At 38.5% G+C, this 22,456-nt stretch overlaps 1 protein-coding gene across 3 annotated transcripts in view; it reads right to left on the bottom strand.

Moving 5' to 3' along the window:
* The window catches only part of Sec11a (SEC11 homolog A, signal peptidase complex subunit), a 38,085-nt gene extending 18,517 nt beyond the window's left edge, over positions 1-19,568 (bottom strand). The window contains exons 1-2 of one of the 3 annotated variants that reach the window (XM_048790211.1): positions 19,162-19,568; positions 3,553-3,662 (exon numbers count right to left, since the gene is read on the bottom strand). In XM_048790211.1, coding sequence (XP_048646168.1) covers positions 3,553-3,662; positions 19,162-19,212 — 161 coding nt within the window. In that variant the 5' untranslated portion in view covers positions 19,213-19,568. The remainder of the gene's footprint in view (positions 1-3,552; positions 3,663-19,161) is intronic. The other 2 variants (XM_048790210.1, XM_015493033.2) reach the window with 2 other exon arrangements.
* Between the last annotated feature and the right edge of the window lie 2,888 nt (positions 19,569-22,456).

The raw sequence follows: 22,456 nt of genomic DNA, 5'->3' as shown, positions 1-22,456 counted from the left end.
TGGCAGGATTTCATCCTTACGGTAGAATAGAATTCCACTGTATACATGTACCACATTTTCTTTACCATTCTTCAGTTGATGGACACACTGAAGTTGTTTCCATTTCTTCATTACCATGAACAGTGCTGCAATAAACACTGGAGTTGAAGATGTCTCTTCAACATATGATTTTACTTCTTTTGGATATATAGCCAATAGTGGGATTGCTGGATCATATAAAAGTTCTACTTTAATTTTCTGAGCAACCATTTTTTAGAAGGTATATAAAAAATGTTAATTTTTTTAAAAACAGAGTTATGCTTCATAAAGGAAAACATTAGGTTCTGAATATTACCTGAAATTTTAGTTAATAAAATAATATGGAAGTGTCTTTATAGCCAAAGCGTCACAAAAATCCTAAAAGTGGGGCTGGGGTAGAGCTCAGTGTTAGAGCACTTGCCTTGCATGCATGAGGCCCTGGGTTTGATCCTCAACACTACATAAAAATAAATAAATAAAAATCCTAAAAGTGGATATGCAGTCACCCTGAGTCCTCTGAGACATATTTGGTTTCAGGTAAAAATTATATTCCTTGAAGTTACACAAAACCCTGACCAGGTAAAACCTACCTGGCCTCCCTGTAATCATATAGATTACCTTCCTCTAGAGTTAGAGTGTAGCTCAGTGTTAAAGCTCTTACCCAGCATATATAAGTTCCTGGGTTCAATTCCCAGCATAGAAAAAAAAATTTTTTTTAATTTTTTACCGTTCTCTAATGACTACTTTCCTTCTAGTCTTGACCAAAGTCTTCTCTAATATAACCTGGTCTCTCTTAATTTCTTTTCTTGATCTTAGATTCACAAACAAAAAAGCTTATTAATATATAAACACCCTAGCTACCTAACTGTCCAAATGTGGCTTTTAAGTACCAACTCATAAAACAAATTTTTCAGTTACAGAAGAATAGGCTACTTTCAGGATCACCAATATTTTGAGCAGGTCCTCTAGTCTAATTCCCTGTTTACTCCAGTACCCTCAGTTTAGAGGCTGATTTTCCTTAAACACCTCCACTGAAGGGAACTAAATCTGAAAGAGTCCCAGAAGAATCTCCAAAAGAAGGCTTCATTGGCCCTTTCTCTACAACTTTTCCCCAGAGTGCCAATTAGTATGGATTCTCCTTCTGTTGGTTGTTTAAATACTTTGCAAATTGAAGCTCTCTTACTGAATTCAAGGCTGGGAATTTAGGGGCACATAATTTCAGAACTAGAGAGGTCTTCTGACATCATCCCCAGGTCTAACCTTCATTTCTTTTAAAAAAAAAATTTAGCCTTCATTTCTTTTTTTTTAATATATTTTTTAGTTTTAGGTGGACATAATATCTTTATTCTATTTTTATGTGGTGCTCAGGGTCAAACCCAGTGCCTCACTCAATGCCAGGTGAGCGCGCTACCACTTGAGCCACATCCCAGCCCCCTTTATTTCTTTAAAAAAAAAACAAAAAACTTAACCTTCATTTTATAGATGAGGAAACTGTGGTTTAGTGAATAAGTAAGTGATTTGCCCAAGGTTGTAGCTGGACAATCAAAGAGCCAGAGATCATTTTATAGACGAGGAAATTGTGGTTTAGTGAATAAGTAAGTGACTTGCCCAAGGTTGTAGCTGGACAATCAAAGAGCCAGAGATTTATACTCACAGAGTAATACATTAAATGCTTTCCTGGCTAACAAGATTCATACATTTCTTTGGATCTCTAAAATCATAGTTGCATTTGATTAATAAGGAGAGAATTAAAGTACAAGTATAAATAATCAGAGACCTAGAGCTGGGGTTGTAGCTCAATGGTAGAGAACTTGCCTAGCATGTGTGAGGCACTGGGTTTAACCCTCAACACCACATAAAAATAAAGCAATAAAATAAAGGCTGAAAACCAAATCAAAGACCTAGCCAGTATGGTGGCGTACATCTATAATCCCAGTGACTCGGGGGGCTGAGAAAGGAGAATCACAAATTCAAGACCATCCTCACCAACTCAGCAAGACTATATCTCAAAAAAAAAAAAAAAAAAAAAAAAAGTGTGGGGTGCGGGGGCTGGGGATACGCCTCAGTAAAGTACCTCTGAGTTCAATTCCTAGTACTGAAAAGTAAAAAATAAACCAGAGACCTAATGTCTTCAACCTGGAAGTATGAAAAAATGAAAACAAAATAGTCAGGTTCATCTTGATAATGGTAATGTTAAACTGAGAGTGGTGGTGTACACCTATAATCCCAGCAATTTGGGAGGCTGAGGCAGAAAGATCCGAGTTCATGGACAGCCTGAGCAACTTAGTAAGACCCTGCCTCAAAATAAAAAACCAAGCTGGGTGTGGTGGTGCATGCCTATAATCACAGTGGCTCCAGAGGCTGAGACAGGAGGATCATGAGTTCAAAGCCAGCCTCAGCAACGGTGAGGGACTAAGCAACTCAGTGAGACCCTGTCTCTAAATAAAATATAAAATGGGGCTGGAATGTGGCTCTGTGGTTGAGGGCCCCTGAGTTCAATCCCCACTATCCCCAAAAAATAAAAAAATAAAAAATAAATAAAAAACAAAAAAGGGCTAGGGATGTAGCTCAGCAGTACATGTTCCTGGGTCCAAATTCCTAGTACTGCAAAAAAGAAAAAGGGGAAGAAAAAAACAACAACTGCTTTTTTAATATCAACTGTACCTCAGTAAAGTGGTTAAGAAAAAAGTGTAACGTACTATTATCTACATTATAGATAATGTTAATGATTCTATTTATTTTCTATTTGTACTCTATTATTTCCAGAAAAGATTTGAAATGATTATAAAATTAAGCCTAAAATAAGATAGAATATAATAATTCAATTAAATAATTGATAATTCTCCAAAAATGAGATACTAAAATAGATTTTAAAATCACTAAGAGTATAAATACAAAGATGAGAGTGGAAAAAGAAATTTAGTATTATCTTCACCTTAGAAGATGGAATTAATACCTCAAAATTCGTACAGTCTAGTTTAGAACTGATATTTAAAGGTCAACAGAAAATAAGAAAATAATTAGTGATGCTTCTTACTACATAAAAACTCTTTTAATTTCTAGAGATACTATAAAATATAATGAACCAACAACTAAATTATCAAAGTAAGGAATGAACGACAGAATTTCAGGAAAATAAAGTACAGTGAAATTTTATTAAGGGATGTACCAAAAATAAAGCTCACCATAATATCCTTTTTTTAAATTGTTTTATTTTATTTATTTATTTTTATGTGGTGCTAAGGATGGAATCCAGTGCCTCCCACATGGTAGGCAAGTGCTCTGCCACTGAGCTATAGCCCCAACCCCTCCCATATTAACCTTCTATAGAAAGGTCATGGGCCCTTTAAGGTTCTGATGGAGTGCCTGAGAAGGTGAGAATTTCTCATAATTGAGAAATAGTAACTAATTTTTTTCTAGGCCTTCTTCTGGGAAAGAGTTTTTCTAAGGGACTGAAATAAAAGTTACTCAATATCTCAAATTTTTTCCAAGTAATGCCATGCAATTTCATGCCTTGAAAAGAAAAATTGTTACCTGAGCACCACTACAATTGGACTTTCACTTCCAGTTATTACCATTAACCCCTTCCAGATCATTAGTGCCGAGGAGACAATCATTCCAAAATTTAGGACTTGATAATACAGCTGTAGGAACAAAAGAGAACAAATCAGATCCACTATTATCCCCAACCAGGAAAGCAAGTGAAAGTAGTATCCATTAATTTAAAAGTTTCAAGTAGTACCCTTAGGGCAGCTGAAGTTCTGAGACATTCTTTAAAATACTATAATAATTAAACCCTGAGCATCCCAGAACAATCCTCCTCTCACCTAAAGTACCCTGCTCCATTTTGTTTACTAAAACACTAATTACACCTTTATTACAACATAATATTTTCAGAACTTTTCACATAAACTATTTCATTTGGGCTTCATAATAATTTAGCTTAAATTCAACAGCATCCACATGCACTAACAGTGACAGTAATGTAGCTTTGCTTCTGAACTTTAGAACTTAATTTTCTATAGTACTTCTTCCTTGACAACCACAAGATAGTCAACAACATTTAACTCCACTTCCTCATTTTATACTTGAGAAAACTCAGAGAGAAAAGACTTCATAGAGTTCTAAGCTTATCAGACACATAGTTAAGCCTTGAAGACCAGTCTCTGTCTTACTAAATTTCCACTACTCTACAAACCTAAAGTTTTTATGACTTGAATAAGCAAATAGAACAGAAAGGCATTTCAAGTGAGCTAAGTGTGTTGGGGCAAGATTAGAAAATTGGTAAACGTAGAGAGGATAAATGTATCCCAAGGCAAATATTTCAAGAAATGAAAGAATGGTGCTGGAAAATACTAGAGAAATCTGACAAAGCATATTAAGGTCAGATTACAAAGATTCTTAAATGTAGGACTAAAATATGGGCCTGAAAAAGCATTCACAATATAAAGTTCAAAAACAAGTTTCAAAAATATATATAATATAGGCTCATGCCTGTAATCCTAACTACTTCAAGGCTGAGGCAGAAGGATAACAAATTTAAGGTCAGCCTGGGCAACTCAGTGACACTGTGTATCAAAATAAAATAAAATAAAAAAAGGTCTGGGGATATAGCTCAGATGAAGAGCACTCCTGGGTTCAATTCCCAGTACCACACACACACACACACACACACAAATTATTTTTACTTATTCTTATCAAGAATCTCTAGAGGTGCTGAGGTTGTGGCTCAGTGGTAGAGAGCTTGCCTAGCAAGTGCAAGGCATGGGTTCAATCCTCAGCACCACATAAAAATAATAAATAAAATAAAAATATTGTGTCCATCTACAACTAATATGTGTGTGTGTGTGTGTGTGTGTATATATATATATATATATATATACACACATATACATATATATATAAATTAAAAAAAAAACAAAAAAACAAGAATCTCTAGAGGGCTGGGGCTGTAGCTCAATGGCCCAGTGCTTGCTCGCACATGTGAGGCACTAGGTTTGATCCTCAGCACCACATAAAAATAAACAAACTGGGGAGAGTGGCTGCCTCTGGGAAGAGAGACTAGGAGTCAGAGTGGAAGGGAAATACCTTCTAATACATAGTTTCATGTTTTTAAAGTTTCTACTTTATGCAAGTATTACCTACTCAAATATAACTGCTTAAGGGTCTAGAGGTGTGGATCTGTGACAGAGCACATATTTAGCATGCACAAAGCCCTAAGTTCAATCCCCAGCAATAAAAACACATAGATAAATAAACTGTTTATTTTCTTAAGTCCATACTGATAGCCAGGATACAATTTTTCTGGCATTCCAATTAACATGAATAACGTACTATATCAGTATAATTAACAAACATCATCCACAAAGAATACATGGACATTTTCTAAGATACATTTGGAAATATTTGCTGTTCCCTGAATAATGGAATAGTAGGAACATATAAGTCATCTGATCAGTCTGACACCTTCCCTTCTAGTTGAGAAAATTGAGGCACAGAGAGGCTAAATGAGGTACTGATGACTGCAAAGCAACTGGCAGAAAGAGCAGCAACTAATACCATCTCTTCAAGATGGAGGCTTTCAAAAAGATAAAACCAATCTTTTTATTCAGATGACTAATTTCAGGAAGTGGAGGGAGAGATGATAAAAGGAAGAAAACTAGCTTCTGAGAAGTAACCATGGTCAACCAGGGGTAAAAAATCATGAATTCAGCTTAGTCTTCATTTTTCAACTTTCCATACAAAAAATATCATTTATAATACCAATTTGTAAATGATAGGTTGTAGGCCCCAATCCAGAACCTCTGAGGGAGGGGTTGGGGGATTTTACAAAAACTAGGAAGTTTAGTTCCATAATCCCTTATTCAAAATCCTTGGGAGATCAGATATGTTTTAGAATTCAGAATCAGCCAGATTTTTAAAACACAATACCTGCATGGACCACATATGCTATTCTAAGCAGGGCCTATGGCAACATCCCATAATCAAACATATTAATATTTCCTCATAAAATGAACATAAAAATACACAGTAAAACAAATAAGAAATCAAAATAGTTACACCCCTATCAAGTCAAGTATATTGTGTTGAGGAAAACTTTTTGTCTTCAGAAAGATTGAGACATAGAACTGTCAGAAGAGTTACTTAATAAGATACCCAAAAAGATTACTTTTTTTTTTATTTTGAGACTGGCTTTGTTGCCCAGGGTGGCCAGGTTGTCCTGCTTCAGTCTCCAGAGTAGCTGGGACCACAGAAGCACTCCATTGTGCCCTCTGCAATCATTTATTTAATTTTTTTGCGGTGCTGAGGATTGAATCCAGGGCCATGCTTGAGCTAGGCAAGCGTTCTACCACAGAGCTACACCCCTATTCCAATGATTTATCTTTTAAGTGAAAAATAAATGACATAAATTTTATAATTTCCTATATCTCTGGCAAGGAACTCATTATCCCATCCATATTTAACCTTTTCCTTAGACATGTCATGCTACATTTACTATAGAATCATTATTGTGAAATTTATCAAGATCCTCCTCCTCTTCTTTTTTTTAGGGGGGGTACCAGGGATTGAACCCAGGGGTGCTTAACCACTGAATCACATCCCCAGCCCTTTTTAAAATTTTATTTTATTTTTTATGTGGTGCTGAGGATTGAACCCAGCGCCCCGCATGTGCAAGGCAAGTGCTCTATTGATGAGCCACAACCCCAGCCCCCCTTTTTAAAATTTTGGTAAAGGGTCTCACAAAGTTGCATAGAACCTCACTAAATTGCTGGCTTTGAACTAGCATTCCTCCTGCCAAGCCTACTAGGCTACTGAAATTATGGGCGCTGCCACCATGCCTGGCTTCTTTTTAAAAATGGTACTAGGGATGGAAAGCCAGGGCCTTGCACACACTAGGCATATGTTCTACAACCCCAGACCACATCCTCTTCACCTTTCATACAAAAGTTAAATGTCCCTCACTGTGTTTAACTGGTATGTTCATTAAAAGGTGCCTGTGTATAACACTGCTAAGTCAATCTATGGGCAAAAACTTAGAAAGAAGCATATTATTTGCTAAAACAAATACCCTATCTAAAAAACAGTTTGAAAAGTATTATACTCTACTCCCTTTCTTTTTCCTCCTCTTTTCCTGCCAATGATCTTCACTCAAAAGTCAAACTTATTTTTTAAAAGTAGGAAAAAAAAAAAGTGAAACTTACTGCCCCTCTAGTACCTGCTTTCTTTACCACTACATCTGAATGCTTATGAATGTATATTATCAGAAAAAGGTTTTATCTGGTATTGGCAGAAATAAAGTGGCAGCTACTTAAACTCATACCATTTGACCACATCAAGCTAACTATTAATAAGACATTGTGGCGTGTGTAGAATAACAACCACAGAATTGAATAGCCCTATTATTGTTTTCTAAGAAGTGACTAGAACAGTATGTTCCTCAATGTTCAAGGTGAAACTAAAAACAATATTATTAAAACCAATGAGGTGGGTGCAGTGGCATATGCCTGTTATCCCAGCCGCTTGAAAGGCCGAGGCAGGAAGATCATAAGTTCAAAGTCAACCACAGCAACTTAGCGGGACCCTTTATCAATATTATTTAAAAAAACAAAATTAAAAAAGAGCTGGGGATGTGGCTCAGTGGTTAAGCNTGCCTAAAATAACTAAAACACTGAGCAAAACATATAAAACAAGGGTTTCAGGCATTGGACATGTGGCTGTGTCCAGGTAGCATATGGCTGTGATTACTTAGAAAGCAGAAACTAACAGGGGGAGACTAGTTGCTCTAACCTATAGACCAAATACAATTTCCAGACCACAGGACAGAGCTCAGTAGTTTACTTGAAGGATAAAGAAATGGTAGTTTATAGCGAGGAGCAGTGGCAAACACCTTTAATTCCAGTGGCTTGGGAGGATGAGGCATGAGAGTCATGAACTCAAAGCCAGCCTCCATAACTTAAGTGAGCCCTTAGCAACTTGGTGAGACCCGGTCTCTAAATAATATACAAAAAAGGGACTGAGGATGTGGCTCAGTGTTGAGTGCTCCTGGGTTCAATCCTTGGTATCAAAAAAGGAAAAGAAATGGTAATTCAAGGAGGTAAAGGCATCTAGAGACTACAAAACAGTGCAGAAATAAGAACTACACAGAGATCTGCAGAGGGTTTCTTCTCAAGTCTTGGACTAGGTGATGATCAGTGCATGCATGTGAGGAAACTGAGGATTTAAACCATTTAAAAGGAACAGACAGAATAATTCTCAAAGCTCACATGGGGTAGGAACAGTTTGCTTCTACCAGCTGGAGTGGAAATCTTAACAGATGGGGCTTTCAATAGAATATGCAGAAAGATTTTAGTCACTTATGGTACTCCTAGACTAAAGGCTGCTCTGAATCTACCTAAGGTTCAAAAGAGCCTTGAAAGGACTAAACTGTTTCCAAGTAACCTGCCTGCATCTCTGAATAAAGCTCAAGAATATTTATGCAAACATGAAAATATCTAGTACCCAAAAAGGTAAAATTCACAAAGTTGGGCAACCAATAAAAAATTACCAGATGAAGGTTGGAGCAATAGCTGAGTGGTAAAGCACTTGCCTAGCATGTGTGAGGCCCTAGGGTTCCAACCCCTGAAGTGCAAAACAAAACAAAAACAAACCAGACATGCAAAGAGAATAGCAAATATGACCCAGATGAGAAAAATCAATGGAAACAGACCCAGAAATGACTGAGGTGGTAGGACTAGTAAACAAGGACATTAAAATAGCATGTTCAGAAAAAGATTGAGCATGTTAAGTAGAAAAAGAAATGAATATCCAAGACAGCAGGGCACAGTGGCATATGCTTGTAATTCCAGCGGTTCAGAAGGCTGGGGCAGGAGGATCCCAAGTTCAAGTTCAGCCTCAGCAATTTAGTGAGACCCTGTCTCAGAAATCATCATCATCATCATCATCATCATCATTATCATCAAATAAAAGAGGGCTGGGGATATGACTCAGTGGTTAAGTGCTGCTGGGTAATCCCTGGTATTAAAAAAAAAAAAGACATAAATCAAACTTCTGCAAATTAAAAAACACAATGTCTGAAATAAAACTTACACAAGTAAAATAGCAGATTAGATACCACAGAAAAGTTTAGCAATTTGAAGTCACAGCAATGGAAATAATCTCAAATAAAAAAGTGATTAGGAAAGGAAAAAAAAGATCGGAAAAAAGGGAACAAAGCAATTGAAAAATAATCTCAAGCAGTCTAACATAATGTAATTGGATTCCCCAGGAGGGGTAAGACAGAAAAAAAAAATTGAAGAAATCATAAACAAAATTTATCCAAATTTGACTAAGACCATAAACCCACCAATTCAAGAAGCACAGCAAACAACAAGCAAAAGAAACATGAGGAAAATTATAACAAAACACATGATCATCAAACTGCTTAAAATCATTGATAAAAAGAACATTGGCTAGGTCGGGTGGTGCATGCCTCTGATCCCAGCAACTTGGGAGGCTGAGGAAGGAGGATTACAAGTTCAAAGCAAGCCTCAGCAATTCTGCCAGGCCCTGTCTCAAAATAAAAAGTAAAAAAAGCTGGGGATGTAGCTCAGTGACAAAGTGCTCAGTATCAAAATAAACAAATAAATAAAAAGCAAGAAAAAAATATGTAAAAAGAAACAATGATAAAAAACATCAGCTTCTCTTTGAAAGCATCAAAAGCCAGAAGACATAGAGCAAAACCTTTAAGTACTGAAAGAAGTCAATTGTGGTGGTCTTGCCTATAATCCAATGACTTGGGAGGCTGAGGCAGGAGGACCACAAGTTTGAGGCCAGGCTCAATAGCAATACCCTGTCTCAAAACAAAAAATAGGGCTGGGTTGTGGCTCAGAGGTACAGCACTTGCCTACCATGTGTGAGGCACTGGGTTCGATCCTCAGCACCACATAAAAATAAAATAAAAATATTGTGTGGGCTGGGGATGTGGCTCAAGCAGCAGCTTGCTAGCCTGGCATGTGTGCGGCTGGGTTCGATCCTCAGCACCACATACAAACAAAGATGTTGTGTCTGCCGAGAACTAAAAAATAAATATTAAAAAATTCTCTCTCTCTCTCTCTCTTAAAAAAAAAAATTGTGTCTACCTATAACTAAAAAATAAATCAAAAATAAAAAAACAAATAAATTGAGCCAGGGGTGTAGTTCAGTGAAAGTTTGTCCCTGGGTTTAATTCTCAGTACTGCAAAAATAAATAAGTAAGGAAAAAGAAAGCAGCAGTGGCTGCATTAATATCATACAAAGATTTTTCTGCAAAAAAATATTACCAGGGACAATGGTGGTCATTTCATAATGATAAAAAAGTAAGTTTGTCCATGAGGATATAACAATCTTAAATGCTTATGTAACAAACAACTTAGCTTCAAAATACAGCAAATATAGGAATTTTTATAGTCAGAAATTTCTTTTCTGTTTTTTTTGGATATTGAGGATTGAATTCAGGGATACTCTACCGCTGCACCACATCCCCAGTTTTATTTTGTATTTTTTATTTAGATATAGGGTCTCACTGAGTTGCTTAGCACCTCACTGTTGCTGAGGCTGGCTTTGAATCCTCCTGTCTCAGCCTCCTGAGCTGCTGGGATTACAGGTGGGTGCGACCGTGCCCAGTTATAGTCAGAAATTTCAAAACCACTCTGTTAGTAACTGATACAGCAAGAAAACAGAAAATCAATAAGGATATAAAAGATTTGAACAACACTTCCAATCAACTTGACTTAATTGATATTTACAGAACATTCAGCTCAACACCCAACACCAGCAAACGCATATTAAATTCATTTTAAGTACATACAGAACATTTACCAAGACAGACCATCAGGACTACAAAACAAATCTCAATTATATAATGTAAATTATACAAAGTGTATTCTCTGTTTACAATGGAATGAAAATCAATAATAGAAAGACATCTGAACAATCCCAAATATTCAGAAATCAAATAACACATTTCTAGATAACTAATGGTAAAAGAAGAAATTGGAAATTAGAAAGTATTTGAACTGAATAAAAATACAACATTGTAAAAAGTGTGGGATATGCCTAATACAGTGGACATAGAGGGAATTTTTATAGCTTTAGAGGTTATAACTCAGTGGTACAGCATTTCCCTGGCATGCACAAGACCCTGAGTTGAAAGGGTTTACATTTTAGGTTGTTTTTGTTAACACTATGCATTCTACCCATGGTTCCTAACCTTACTACAGAGAGAGCTTCCTCCCTCACCCTGCATTTACTATCTCACAGGGAGTTCCCAGATGACTATGGAAGACTCTAGACCTGGTTTCTATGTTTCTACATAAATCACCTAGCACCAACCCAAAGTAGACAGCTATGATATTACAACCTCAGAATTGATCATGAAGCCTGATGGCACGCTTCCTTGTCCTCAGTGTTCCTATCAAAATCACCATTCATAACGTTATGGAAGGCCTTATTCTGCATCACAGTGTCCCAAACAAACTGCTTTTGATCACAAAACGTATTTTATGGCAACTAAACCACAGTAGTAAGCACAAGATTGTAAAATGTCTTACTATGTCCTCCACAGCCTTCAAAAATCTTGTGTGAAAGAACAGTGGAGGTAGGCCAGTTATCAACTTATTCTCTCTCAACTTCAAATACACCCTTGTAAGTGTTACTTGAGGTGATTTTATAACATTCTCCTTTGCCAGCTGGTTAAACAATGTCAGGTTTTATTAATAAAAGGTGGGGCACACCTGGATTCCCACCAATTTGGGAGGCTGAAGAGGAGGTGCCCAAGTTCGAGGCCAGCCTGGGCAACTTAGTGAGACCTTGTCTCAAAAAAAAAGCAGTGGAGAGGGTAGAGAGGCTGGGAACATAACTTAGTGGTAGAGTGTCACTGGGTTCAATCCCTATTACTGCCAAAAAAGAAAAAAAAAGTGGGGGGGGGGGGGAGCGCTGAAGGGCCACTGCTAGGCAACAGAGGGAGTAAGGGGATTCTCCTGGTTCCAGTGGTGTTTATATACGACACAGTAGTAGTGGATCTGTGTCTAGGAGCCTAGTAGTGCTCACCTCAGGGAACATCATAGTTGGGCTCTAGATACTACCCAGTCTCTGGCAAATTTCTCAGCTTCTCATTAGGCCAGATCCAGCTTACTAATCTGAACCAGATCCAGTTTACTAATCTGTCAAATGTCACTGCCATGCAATAACAGGTTGCAAATTCCTGTGGCAGTTCACACATCTTCTTCAAAGAGGTCTAAATCTCAGTTTAGGAAGGGTGGTTGTAGGAAAGTACTTTGTTAGCTCTTTCCTTATCCTACTGGGTAATGCTATTTTCTGCCTATGCTACCTCTAAACCCCTTAAGAGTTCTCTTTTACCTTTCTTGTAGTGAAGTATCTTTTACTATTTAACTCCCCCCCCCAATGTTGGGGATTGAACCCAGGGCTTCACACATGCTAGGCAAGCACTCTACCACTGAGATACATTCCCAGCCCTTAGTTAACAATGTTTTATATTAAATATTCATTGCTCAATTCCTGGTGACAGCAATCCTCTGATGCCCATCTAAGGCTCCCACATAAAAGTTAAGAAAAACAAGTCAGGTGCTGTGGCTTGTTTGGGGGAGGTTCAGGCAAGTATAAGAAAGCTAAATACATCATCATAAAATTTTTAACCTCATGTATTAACTACCTGTTATGAAACAAGATAAACAATTAGTTTTTAGATACATGGGGGTAAACCAGAAAAAAACAATTGTAAGAAATGAAAATGTTGGGCTGGGGTTGTGGCTCAGTGGTAGAGCACTTGCCTAGCATGCGTGAGGCACTGGGTTTGATCCCCGGCACCACATAAAAATAAAATAAAGGTATTGTATCCATCTACAATTAAAAAAATAAAAAATAAAGAAAATTCTGCTATAGCTAGAATATTGCTGTTTTTTATTATATATCTCTTGTATATAAGTATATATAATATTTTGATGAAAATAAAAATTGATTTCAAGAAGAAAAAAGTAGGTCATGAGTGATGGCACAAGTTACTCAAGAGGCTAAGGCAAGAGGATCATAAGTACAATGCCAGCAAGAGCAACTTAATGAGATCCTGTCCCAAAATAAAAAATAAAAAGGGTTAGAGATATAGCTGAGTAGAATGCTCCTGGGTTCAATCTCCAGTACCACACACATACAAAAAAAAAGGCAATTCAGGTAGGACTGCTCATGACAGTAACTCTTCAGTAAGGAGAATTTGAGTCACTGCATCAGGCAAGAAACCATGACCAATTTAGGTTCTTGTGGAGGGTACAGGAAGAAAACAGCCATGACCATGTGACCAATTACAGAAACAAAGGATAATTACAGCACCTTAGACAGAAATATCTTAGCTTGAATTCTATCTTTCTTCCTTGAAATCAGAAGACAACCCTTTTGGAGAAGAGTTATACTGTAATCACAATTTCTGCTTAAGTAGAGCTCATCTCTATTGTTTTAGTCTTGTACCGTCTACTGTTGAGAATAAATAACCATGCTTGTTTTTATGTCCATGGACAGAATGTTATGAGGATGTGAAGTATGAAGGGACAGTAGCAAGAAACATCTGTAATCCTTGCTAGGTGCTACATTCTGGATTTTTCAGTTACACAGGGCAGAAAATGATTTCTAGATGGTCAAGAAGAACATACCTGTGGATGGCTAAAGGCAGTTTAATTTTTTTTTCCGTGTAATTTCCTTGTGTATGTAATGGAGATTGATGTTAATATTTCTACAATGAAATGTGGCAATTTGTTAAGAAATGCTGACACCCTAAAACTTTCCTGTTCCTAAACAAGATCAGATTAGTTTCCAATCATCAAAAAAGAAAAAAAGGCAAAGAACAGTAATGGATTTTCTGTGTTGCATACACCTCCGATTTGCTGCACATTTACTCATATTAGGTCCAACCTAAGAAAAATCTGGGTGTAGCCATTACAGTAGTGCAACACACTGGTATTCCCAGCTATTGGCGGCGGGGGAGGGGACGTGAGGCAGGAGGACAGAAAGTTCCAGGCCAGCCTTAATAATTTAGTGAGCCCCTGTTTCAAAGAAAAAAAAAAATATGTGCACGTCTTAAGAGGGTCAATTCATTACAACAACAAAATTATCAAACATACCTTAAATTCAATCAGATACTGCAATAGCCATTAAGAGTTGGGTAGTCAATGATGGGCGTGGTGGCACACAGCTGTGAGGCAGGAGGATCAACAACAGTTCAAAGCCAACCTCAGCAAAAAGAAGGTGCTAAGCAACTCAATGAGACCCTATCTCTGAAGAAAATACAAAAAAGGGCTGAGGATGTGGCTCAGTGGTTCAGTGCCCCTGAGTTCAATCCCCAGTACCTCCCCTCTTCCCAAATGAGTTTGGCAATCTTAAGAGAAAGATATTAAAAGAATGATGGAGTCTATCAAGTTTTAAGGACTTTACATTTAAGCAGAAAAACACAGAAAACCCAAAGAAAATTCAATCAAGCAAGTAAAGTAATAGAAAATTCAATTAAATAATCAACCTGGGGGTAGCTAAGCAAACTTCTATTAGAGATTAGTCACATCAGGACTCAGACACAGATCCAATCACATTCTTGCCAATATCCCCTAGCCATTAAAAAATTTCAGCACAGAGAAGAAAATTCCAAAAATTATATGTGAAAAAGTGAAAGGACTCACACCTCTAATTCCAGATACTTAGGAGGCTAAGATAAGAGGATAGAAAATTGAAGACCAGCCTCAGCAACTTAGTGAGACCCTGTCCCAAAATTTAAAAAAGGGCTGGGGATGTAGCAGTGCCCTTGGGGGTTCAATCCCCTGTAATGAAAGTAACCATAAAATGAAAGTAAACATAAAAATAATCCAGCATGACATATTTATTTACTTAGTGAATAAACATCTTTTAATTTCAGGTGATTTGTAATTGAAAATGAAATTTTTAGCATGGTGTGATGATACACACCTATAATCTCAGTTACTTTAGAGGCTAAAGTAAGAGGACTGCAGTTCAAAGCCAGTCTAGGCAAATCAGTCAGACTGTATCAAAATTAAAACAAACAAACAAAAAAGTCAGGGTGGGGGCTGGGGATGTAGCTCAGTGGTAAATCACACACTTGACTAGCATGCATGAAGCCCTGGGTTCAATCCCTGGTACTGCTAGAAAAACAAAATTGTTAAAATTTGCTACACTTGGGCTGGAGTTGTGACTCAGTGGTACAGCATTTGCCTAGCATGTGTGAGACACTGGGTTTGATTCTCAGCACCACATAAAAATAAATAAAGGTTGAGGCTGGGGTTGTAGCTCAGCAGCAGAGCTCTCACCTAGCATGTGCAAGGCCCTGGGTTCGATTATCAGCACCACATTAAAATAAAGGATTGTGTCCAACTACAACTAAAAAATAAATATTTAAATAAATAAATAAAGGTCCACCAACAACTAGTAAAAAAAAAATTTGCTACACTTTATATAGGATAACATTTGTGTATTGATTTGAAAAGCTTCAAAACTAAATTGTTGCTGTTTTTTGTTAATTTTTTAAATTTTTAAAATATTTTTATTTTTTGGTACTGAATTAAACCAACTGGGCATTTTACCACTGAGCTACATCCCCAGTCCTTTTTATTTTATTTTGAGACAAGGTCTCCTAGGTTGTCAAGGCTCGCCTCAAACTTTTGATCCTCTTGCCTCAGCCTCCCAGTGTTGTTGTTTTTAAACCCCATATTCCAAAACTTAGTTTCAAAATTTTAGCTTTTATAAGCTGGGGATATAGCTCGGTGGTAAAGCACTGGCCTAGCACTGGGGAAGCCCCGAGTTCAATCCTCAGCACTGCAATAAATGAATAAATAAAATTTAACTTTTATAAGTATTAATTTTTTAAAACTAAAGATAACACTGAATAGGCTTTTCTAACTATTGAGGAAAAAAAAGCCATCTCAATGTGCATCAGAAATGCTATTAACCAATGGTATGATGGAGTAAAAACGATAATATTTTTAACAATTCTCAAGCCAACTGCAGAATACACTGCTGTCAATAATAAATATAAAATCGGTGTGGTTGTGCACACCTGTAATCCCAGTGACTTGGGAGGCTGAAGCAGGAAGATCCAAGTTCAAGGCCAGCCTCAGCTCCTTTGCCAGGCACCAAACAACTTGGCAAAAATTTAAAAAGGGCTGAGGACTTAGCTCAGTGGTAAAGCGCCCTGGGTTCAATTCTCAGTAACCTCCCCCACCAAAAAAAAAAAAAAAAAACAGAACACAGATGTTTATAGCAGTGCTATTCCTAACTCCCAAAACTGGTAAGTGACTAAGATGTCTTTAAGTAGGTGAATGGATACACTTTGGTACATCCAGAAAATGGAATACTATTCAGTTCTAAAAAAATTAGTGGGGGACCTTAAGTGCAAACTATTAAGTGAAAGAAACCTATCTGAAAAGGTTATATACTCTTATGATTCCAAGCACATGACATTCTAGAAAAGGCAAAACTATGAAGACATAAACAGATCAGTGTTGTCAGGGTTTGGGAGGATGAACAGGTGATGCACAGAGGACTTTTAGGGCAATGAAATTATTCTTATATACTATAGTGGATACATGTCATTACACATTTGTCCAAACCCATAGACTGTACAATATCAAGAGTGAACCTTAAACTATGGACTTTATGTGATTATGATGTATCAATGTAGTTTATCAAATGTACAAATGTACCAGTATGATAGGGGATGTTGGTATGCCCAGAGGGTAGACACGTGTCAGAGGACAAAGTATAAGGGAAATTCTGTACCTTCCTCTCAACTTTGCCATGAACCTAAAACCCTCTTTAAAAATTAAATAGAGGCCTGGCACAGTGATGCCTGCCTGTAATCTGAGCTATTCAAGAAGCTGAAGCAGGAGGATAACAAGTTTCAGGCCAGCCTGGGCAATTTAAGAGAGATCCGGTCTCAAAACAAAATTTTAAAAGGGCTGGGGATGTGGTTCAGTGGGAGTACTTCCCTGAATTTGATTTTTCATGACCACAGAGGAGGTTAAGGAGATTAGAGAAAAAAATTAATTAAAACTGTACATAATCTGTGATTCTATATATAAAGTGTAAACCTCTCCACACCGACAAAAAGCAAAGCAGCAGTTGCTTAGGGCTGGGTGAGATGAACTACAAAGAGGAAAAAAGGATCCTGGGGGTAACAGAAACATTCTGTATCTTGATTGTGCACCTAACTACAAACTCATTAAATGGCATGCTTTGTACTCAATGTACAGACTTTATTTAATAAAATATTTATCCATAACCTAATAAGAAAAAATTAAAACAAGACTAAACAATCAGACATTTGTTATGTGTGCCATATATAAATAGGCATAAATAGAAAAGTTATGCAAGTGACAGCAATTCTAGGAGGAAGAAGACAGATCAAAATCCTATTTTCCTTCATTTGATTAACTCAGTCTCTATAATCGCTGTCAATTCTTTTTTCCAAATAATATATACAGGTAAAACCTCATTTCAACTCTCCCTCACATCATCCTATGCTATCTAATCCTTCCCATCCATTCCTAACAACCTGAGAAGTTAGGGAGGACAATTTTACCATATACTCTTCCACTAATCCTGAATGTCCTGGACGTAATGGATTCTGAACCAGTCATTCCATAGTAGGGATATAAAAAGGGTAGCCTACTAATTCTCTCACCATGTTCCTGTCTATAATTTATTATAGAAGTTATCAATAATTGACATTTTTCTTTGTTTTTCTTTTAGACTGGTAAACCACGAGCAGGAAGTATGCCCTGTACATGTCTGTGGACTCAAGAGCCTGCCACATAGTATGTCTACAAGTATTCAGTGAATGTTCTCCCATTCTTTTTCTCTTGAATTATCAAAATGCTAAACAACCCACAAAAACGTTAAGGTCTTTCAAGGCAAGGTGTGTAGCTCAGTGACAGAAAAGTGCTTAGACTGTGTACAATCCCCAGCACCAAAAATAAAGATCTTGGGCTGGGGATACAGTCAGTTAGTTGGTACAGTGCTTGTCTTGCATGCACAAGGCCCTGGATTCAAACCCCAGCATACACAAACACACACACACACACACCAAAAAAAAAAAAAACTTTCAAATTACAGTTTAAATGTCAGTTCCTCTTTAAAGATGTTCCTAATATCTGACTGGAACCTCTCAATTTTGTAGACACATTTAAGAGGTGATGATACCGAGCTAGCTAAAGTCTGAAGAAGAGTAAGGGAAGGGTGTATACCTACTTCCCTAAATGGCAATTATAAACCATGCGAAATACAAATGGGGGGGGGGCTTTAATAGTGACATCGGGATAATTCTTAACAGCAAAACGAAAAAAAGATTGACTTCAAGCAAAACTGATCTACAGACATACATGGTGTAGAAGACAAAAAGGAGCAACCTTTTTGTAATAATCAAATAACTGCAAAAGTACTCTCAGTACCTTTTGGTACTAACAAGATCAAGACAAAGTAAGCTTTAGGGGTAAAATCTGGAGATCTAAATTTCAAGATCCTTGTGTCACTGACATCGCACGGTAAAACCAAAGATTCACAAGAATGCCCACTTCTTGCTAAGTGGACTCAAAGACAAGTAGAGTAACTATTTCAACTCTAAGCTTAGAGTCGTCCAAGTTAAAGTCAGTGCAGCCCGCTGGGGCCCAGCTGGACTGGAAAGATAGCGACGGAATGAAAATAGGAACGGCTTTTGTAGGGCCTACAATCACCTTTCCGAACTGCTAAATCTTATCTCCCTGGACCTTCTCCGGACCCCAGCGGCAGTGGCTTCTACTGGAGAAACCGAGTTGACTGCCTTCACTGTGTAAAACAATAAGAAACCTCAACTCCCATAAAGCGCTCCACGATTTCTATCTCACTGGGAAGAATGGCACATGAAGACACTGCGTCCCGCTGCGTCCCAGACAGACCCAAAATCAGTTAGGGGGTTAAACACAACTGGTGGACAAAGGGCGTCTGGCCACCAACTCCAAAGAAAGGGGATGATCCAGCGTCAAACCGCGCAGGCCCTCCACCCGGCTCAGAGCTCCTCCGGGGCCCGCAGAGCAGCTTCGAAACGACAAGAAGAACCCGAGGAAACAGGGGAGTCAACCTCACCTGCCTCTTGTTCATCCGCCGCACATCGTCCAAAAAGTCTAGAGACAGCATGGCGGGACCGACTAGCGGGACACCGGCAGCGAGGAAGCACTATTGACTACCCGGCGAAACCGCTGGCGCGCTGGCCGGGCTCACAGTGGACGGGACCCCGCGGCGCCTGCACTTCCGCTTCCGGGGCGGGAGCCGACGCGGCCAGCCCTCTCAGTGCAGAGGGACGAGAAAGTCACAACCCTCCTAGTGCAGTCCGGGGTGCATTTGCGGTGGGAGAACATTCCGGGTTTGGCCCTTGACGGCTGGGAACCGACGGGATCATGCGGTGTCCGGTTCAGCTTGGCGGCTCCTCGTGGAAGTGATGGCTAGACCAACCTGCGACCTTTGGAGGGCGGGCCTCGTGTGCTCCTGGCCAGTCGGAAGCCGAATCTCAGTGCCGGGCGGGCTGAAGCGACCCGAGCTCCCGCGCGGGCTTGCGCTGGCTGGGCGTGGCCCTGGACGTGTCTCCTGGCAGGCAGTCAGTTCTCTGGTCGAGCACTTGCGGTTCCGTGCTCCTGGAAGCTGACGACTAAGCTGGTGTCAGTAGGTGCTTTTCGCGTAGAGGTAGCAGGCTTGAAACTTTCAAAGCACTGTCTGATTTCACAGTCCGAAGGCTGTCGGTGATTCGGTGATAGAACACTTGTATCATGTTCAGGACCTTAGGTTCCAACCCCAGCGCCCCTCAACCCCCAAATCGAATTTACAGTCAGGTTGGAGAGAAAACAGCCTGATGCAATTAGAAAATGACCAAGCTCTGCAACAGCATGATGAGACCACCGCTGATGACCCTGGTCAGGAAGTCCATTCCTCCCCAATCTTGACTCTTGCTAACAAATTGTGGTTTTATTTCCTTGAATTCTACCTTCTGGCACTTTGATACGACCTGTTTTTCACATCTGCCTTCTGTCTCCTTTCTATATAAACATCCTTTGTTTTGACCTTTGTAATCTCCTAGTGCCCAACTGATCTCATGCTATTACTTCTCTCTCTTTTTTTTTTTTTTCTTTTGGTACTGGAGATAGAACCCAGGAATGCTTTATCATTGAACCACTAGTTATTTTTAGATAGGGTCTTCTTTAGGTGAAGTTCTCACTAAGTTAGTGAGGCTGGCCTTGAACTTGCCATCTTCCTGCCTCAGCCTCCCAACTCGCTGGGATCATGAGCATGCCCCATGTAGGCAAGAGGACAACTTAGCAAGACCCTATCTTCAAATAAAAAGTAAAAATGTGGCCGGGCGAGGTGGCGCACATCTGTAATCCCAGCGGCTCAGGAGGGCAAATGGATCGAGAGTTAAGCCAGCCTCAGCAAAAGCGAGGCCTCAAGCAACTCAAGGAGACCCTCTCTCTAAATAAAATACAAAATAGGGCTGGGGATGTGGCTCTGTTGTCGAGTGCCCCTGAGTTCAATACCCTGTACCCACAAATAAATAAATAAAAATGTGAGAGGTGGTAAATGTAGCTCAGTGATAGAGTGCCACTGGGTTCAGCCTCTAGTGAAAATTTATTTTTAAATAAATAAAGCCCAAAAGTATATTGGATCACGGCTCTGATTTAAAAAAAAAAATCAGATAATAACTTTGGGAGAGGTCATAGGGAAATTGTAACCCTCAGAAAGATCTGATGGGAATGTAGCAGGCATTTTGTAAAATAGCTGCCCTTCCTCAAAAGGTTGAATATAAAGTTAAGCATATTAATCAGCAATTCCACACCTATGTGTTTACTCAAGAGAATTGAAAAAAATTGTCCACAAAAAATTTGTACATAAGGGACTGGGGTTGTGGCTCAGTGGTAGAGCAAATGTGAGGCTCTAGGGTTGATCCTCAGCACGATATAAATAATAATAATAATACATAAAATAAAGGTGTTGTGCCCATCTACAACTAAAAAATAAAATATTTTTAAAAATTCGTACATGAACCAGGGGTGGTGGTACAGGCCTGTAATCCCAGCAACTGGGAGGTTGAGACAGGAAGATTGCAAATTTAGGCCAGCTGAGAATTTTTTCAGTGGTAGAACTTCCCTGGGTTCAATCCTAGAGCCCAAACAAACAAAAAACTTGTACATGAATGTTTATAGCACTATTATAGCCAAAAATAAATAAGCTGGATATGGTGGCACATGTCTATAATCCTAGCAATTCAGAAGGCTGAGACGGGAGGATTGCAAGTTAGAGACCAGCCTTAGCAATTTAGCAAGAACCTGTTTTGAAAGAAAACAGAAAAAGGACAGAGGTGTAGTTCAGTGGTAAAGCACAGCTAGGTTCAATCCCTGGTACCCAAAATAAAAAATAACCCAAATGTTCATCAACTGATGAAGAGAAAAAGAATATGTAAGGGCTGGGACTGTGGCTCAGAGGTAGAGCGCTCACCTAGCATGTGTGAAGCCCTGAGTTCGATCCTCACCACCACATAAAAATAAAATAAAGAACTGTGTACACCTACAACTAAAAAATAATAAATATTTTTTAAAAAGAATATACAATATATGTACAATGGAATGATTTGACAATAAAAAGAAATACTACAAAATGGATGAACCTTAAAAAAAGAAAAACAGTATATCGGCCTGGGGCTGTAGCTCAGTGGCAGAGTGTTTGCCTAGCACGTGTGAGGCACTGAGTTTGTTCCTCAGCCACATAAAAATAAATAAAATAAAGGTATGCTGTTTATCTACAACTACAAAAAGAATTTTTTTAAAAAAACAGTATATTTAGTGTAAAAATCATATAATACATGGTCATAAAGGACCAAGTATCATATTATTCCATTTATGTTAAGTGTCCAGAATAGGCAAATCTATAGGGACAAAAACCTGGTTGCACAGGGCTAAGAGAGTTGAGGGTAATGGGTGAATGTTAATGGTTATGGAGTTTCTTTTTATATATATAAATATTTATTTTTTAGTTGTGGTTGGACACAATACCTTTATTTCACTTGTTTATTTTTATGTGGTACTGAGGATTGAACCCAGGGTCTCGCACGTGCGAGGCAAGCGCTTTACCGCTGAGCCACAACCCCAGCCCATTATGGGGTTTCTTTGGAGGGTAATAGTGGTACAACTCTGTGAATATACTGAAAACCATTGAATTGCACATTTACTTATTTTGCAGACCTGGGTAGTGAACTCAAGTCTTTGTACATTCCAGGTAAGTGTTCTACCACTGGCTACATCCCTGGCCCAAACTGCACATTTTAAATTGGTGAATTGTACAGCATGGGAATTATATCACAATGAAGCTACTGTGAGAAAGAAAGAAAAACAAAACA

This window comes from Marmota marmota, unplaced genomic scaffold, assembly GCF_001458135.2.
Source record: "Marmota marmota marmota unplaced genomic scaffold, marMar, whole genome shotgun sequence".
NCBI lineage: Eukaryota > Metazoa > Chordata > Mammalia > Rodentia > Sciuridae > Marmota > Marmota marmota.
Note: the sequence above shows the minus strand (reverse complement) of the source record. Positions and strands in the feature narration are given on the sequence as shown.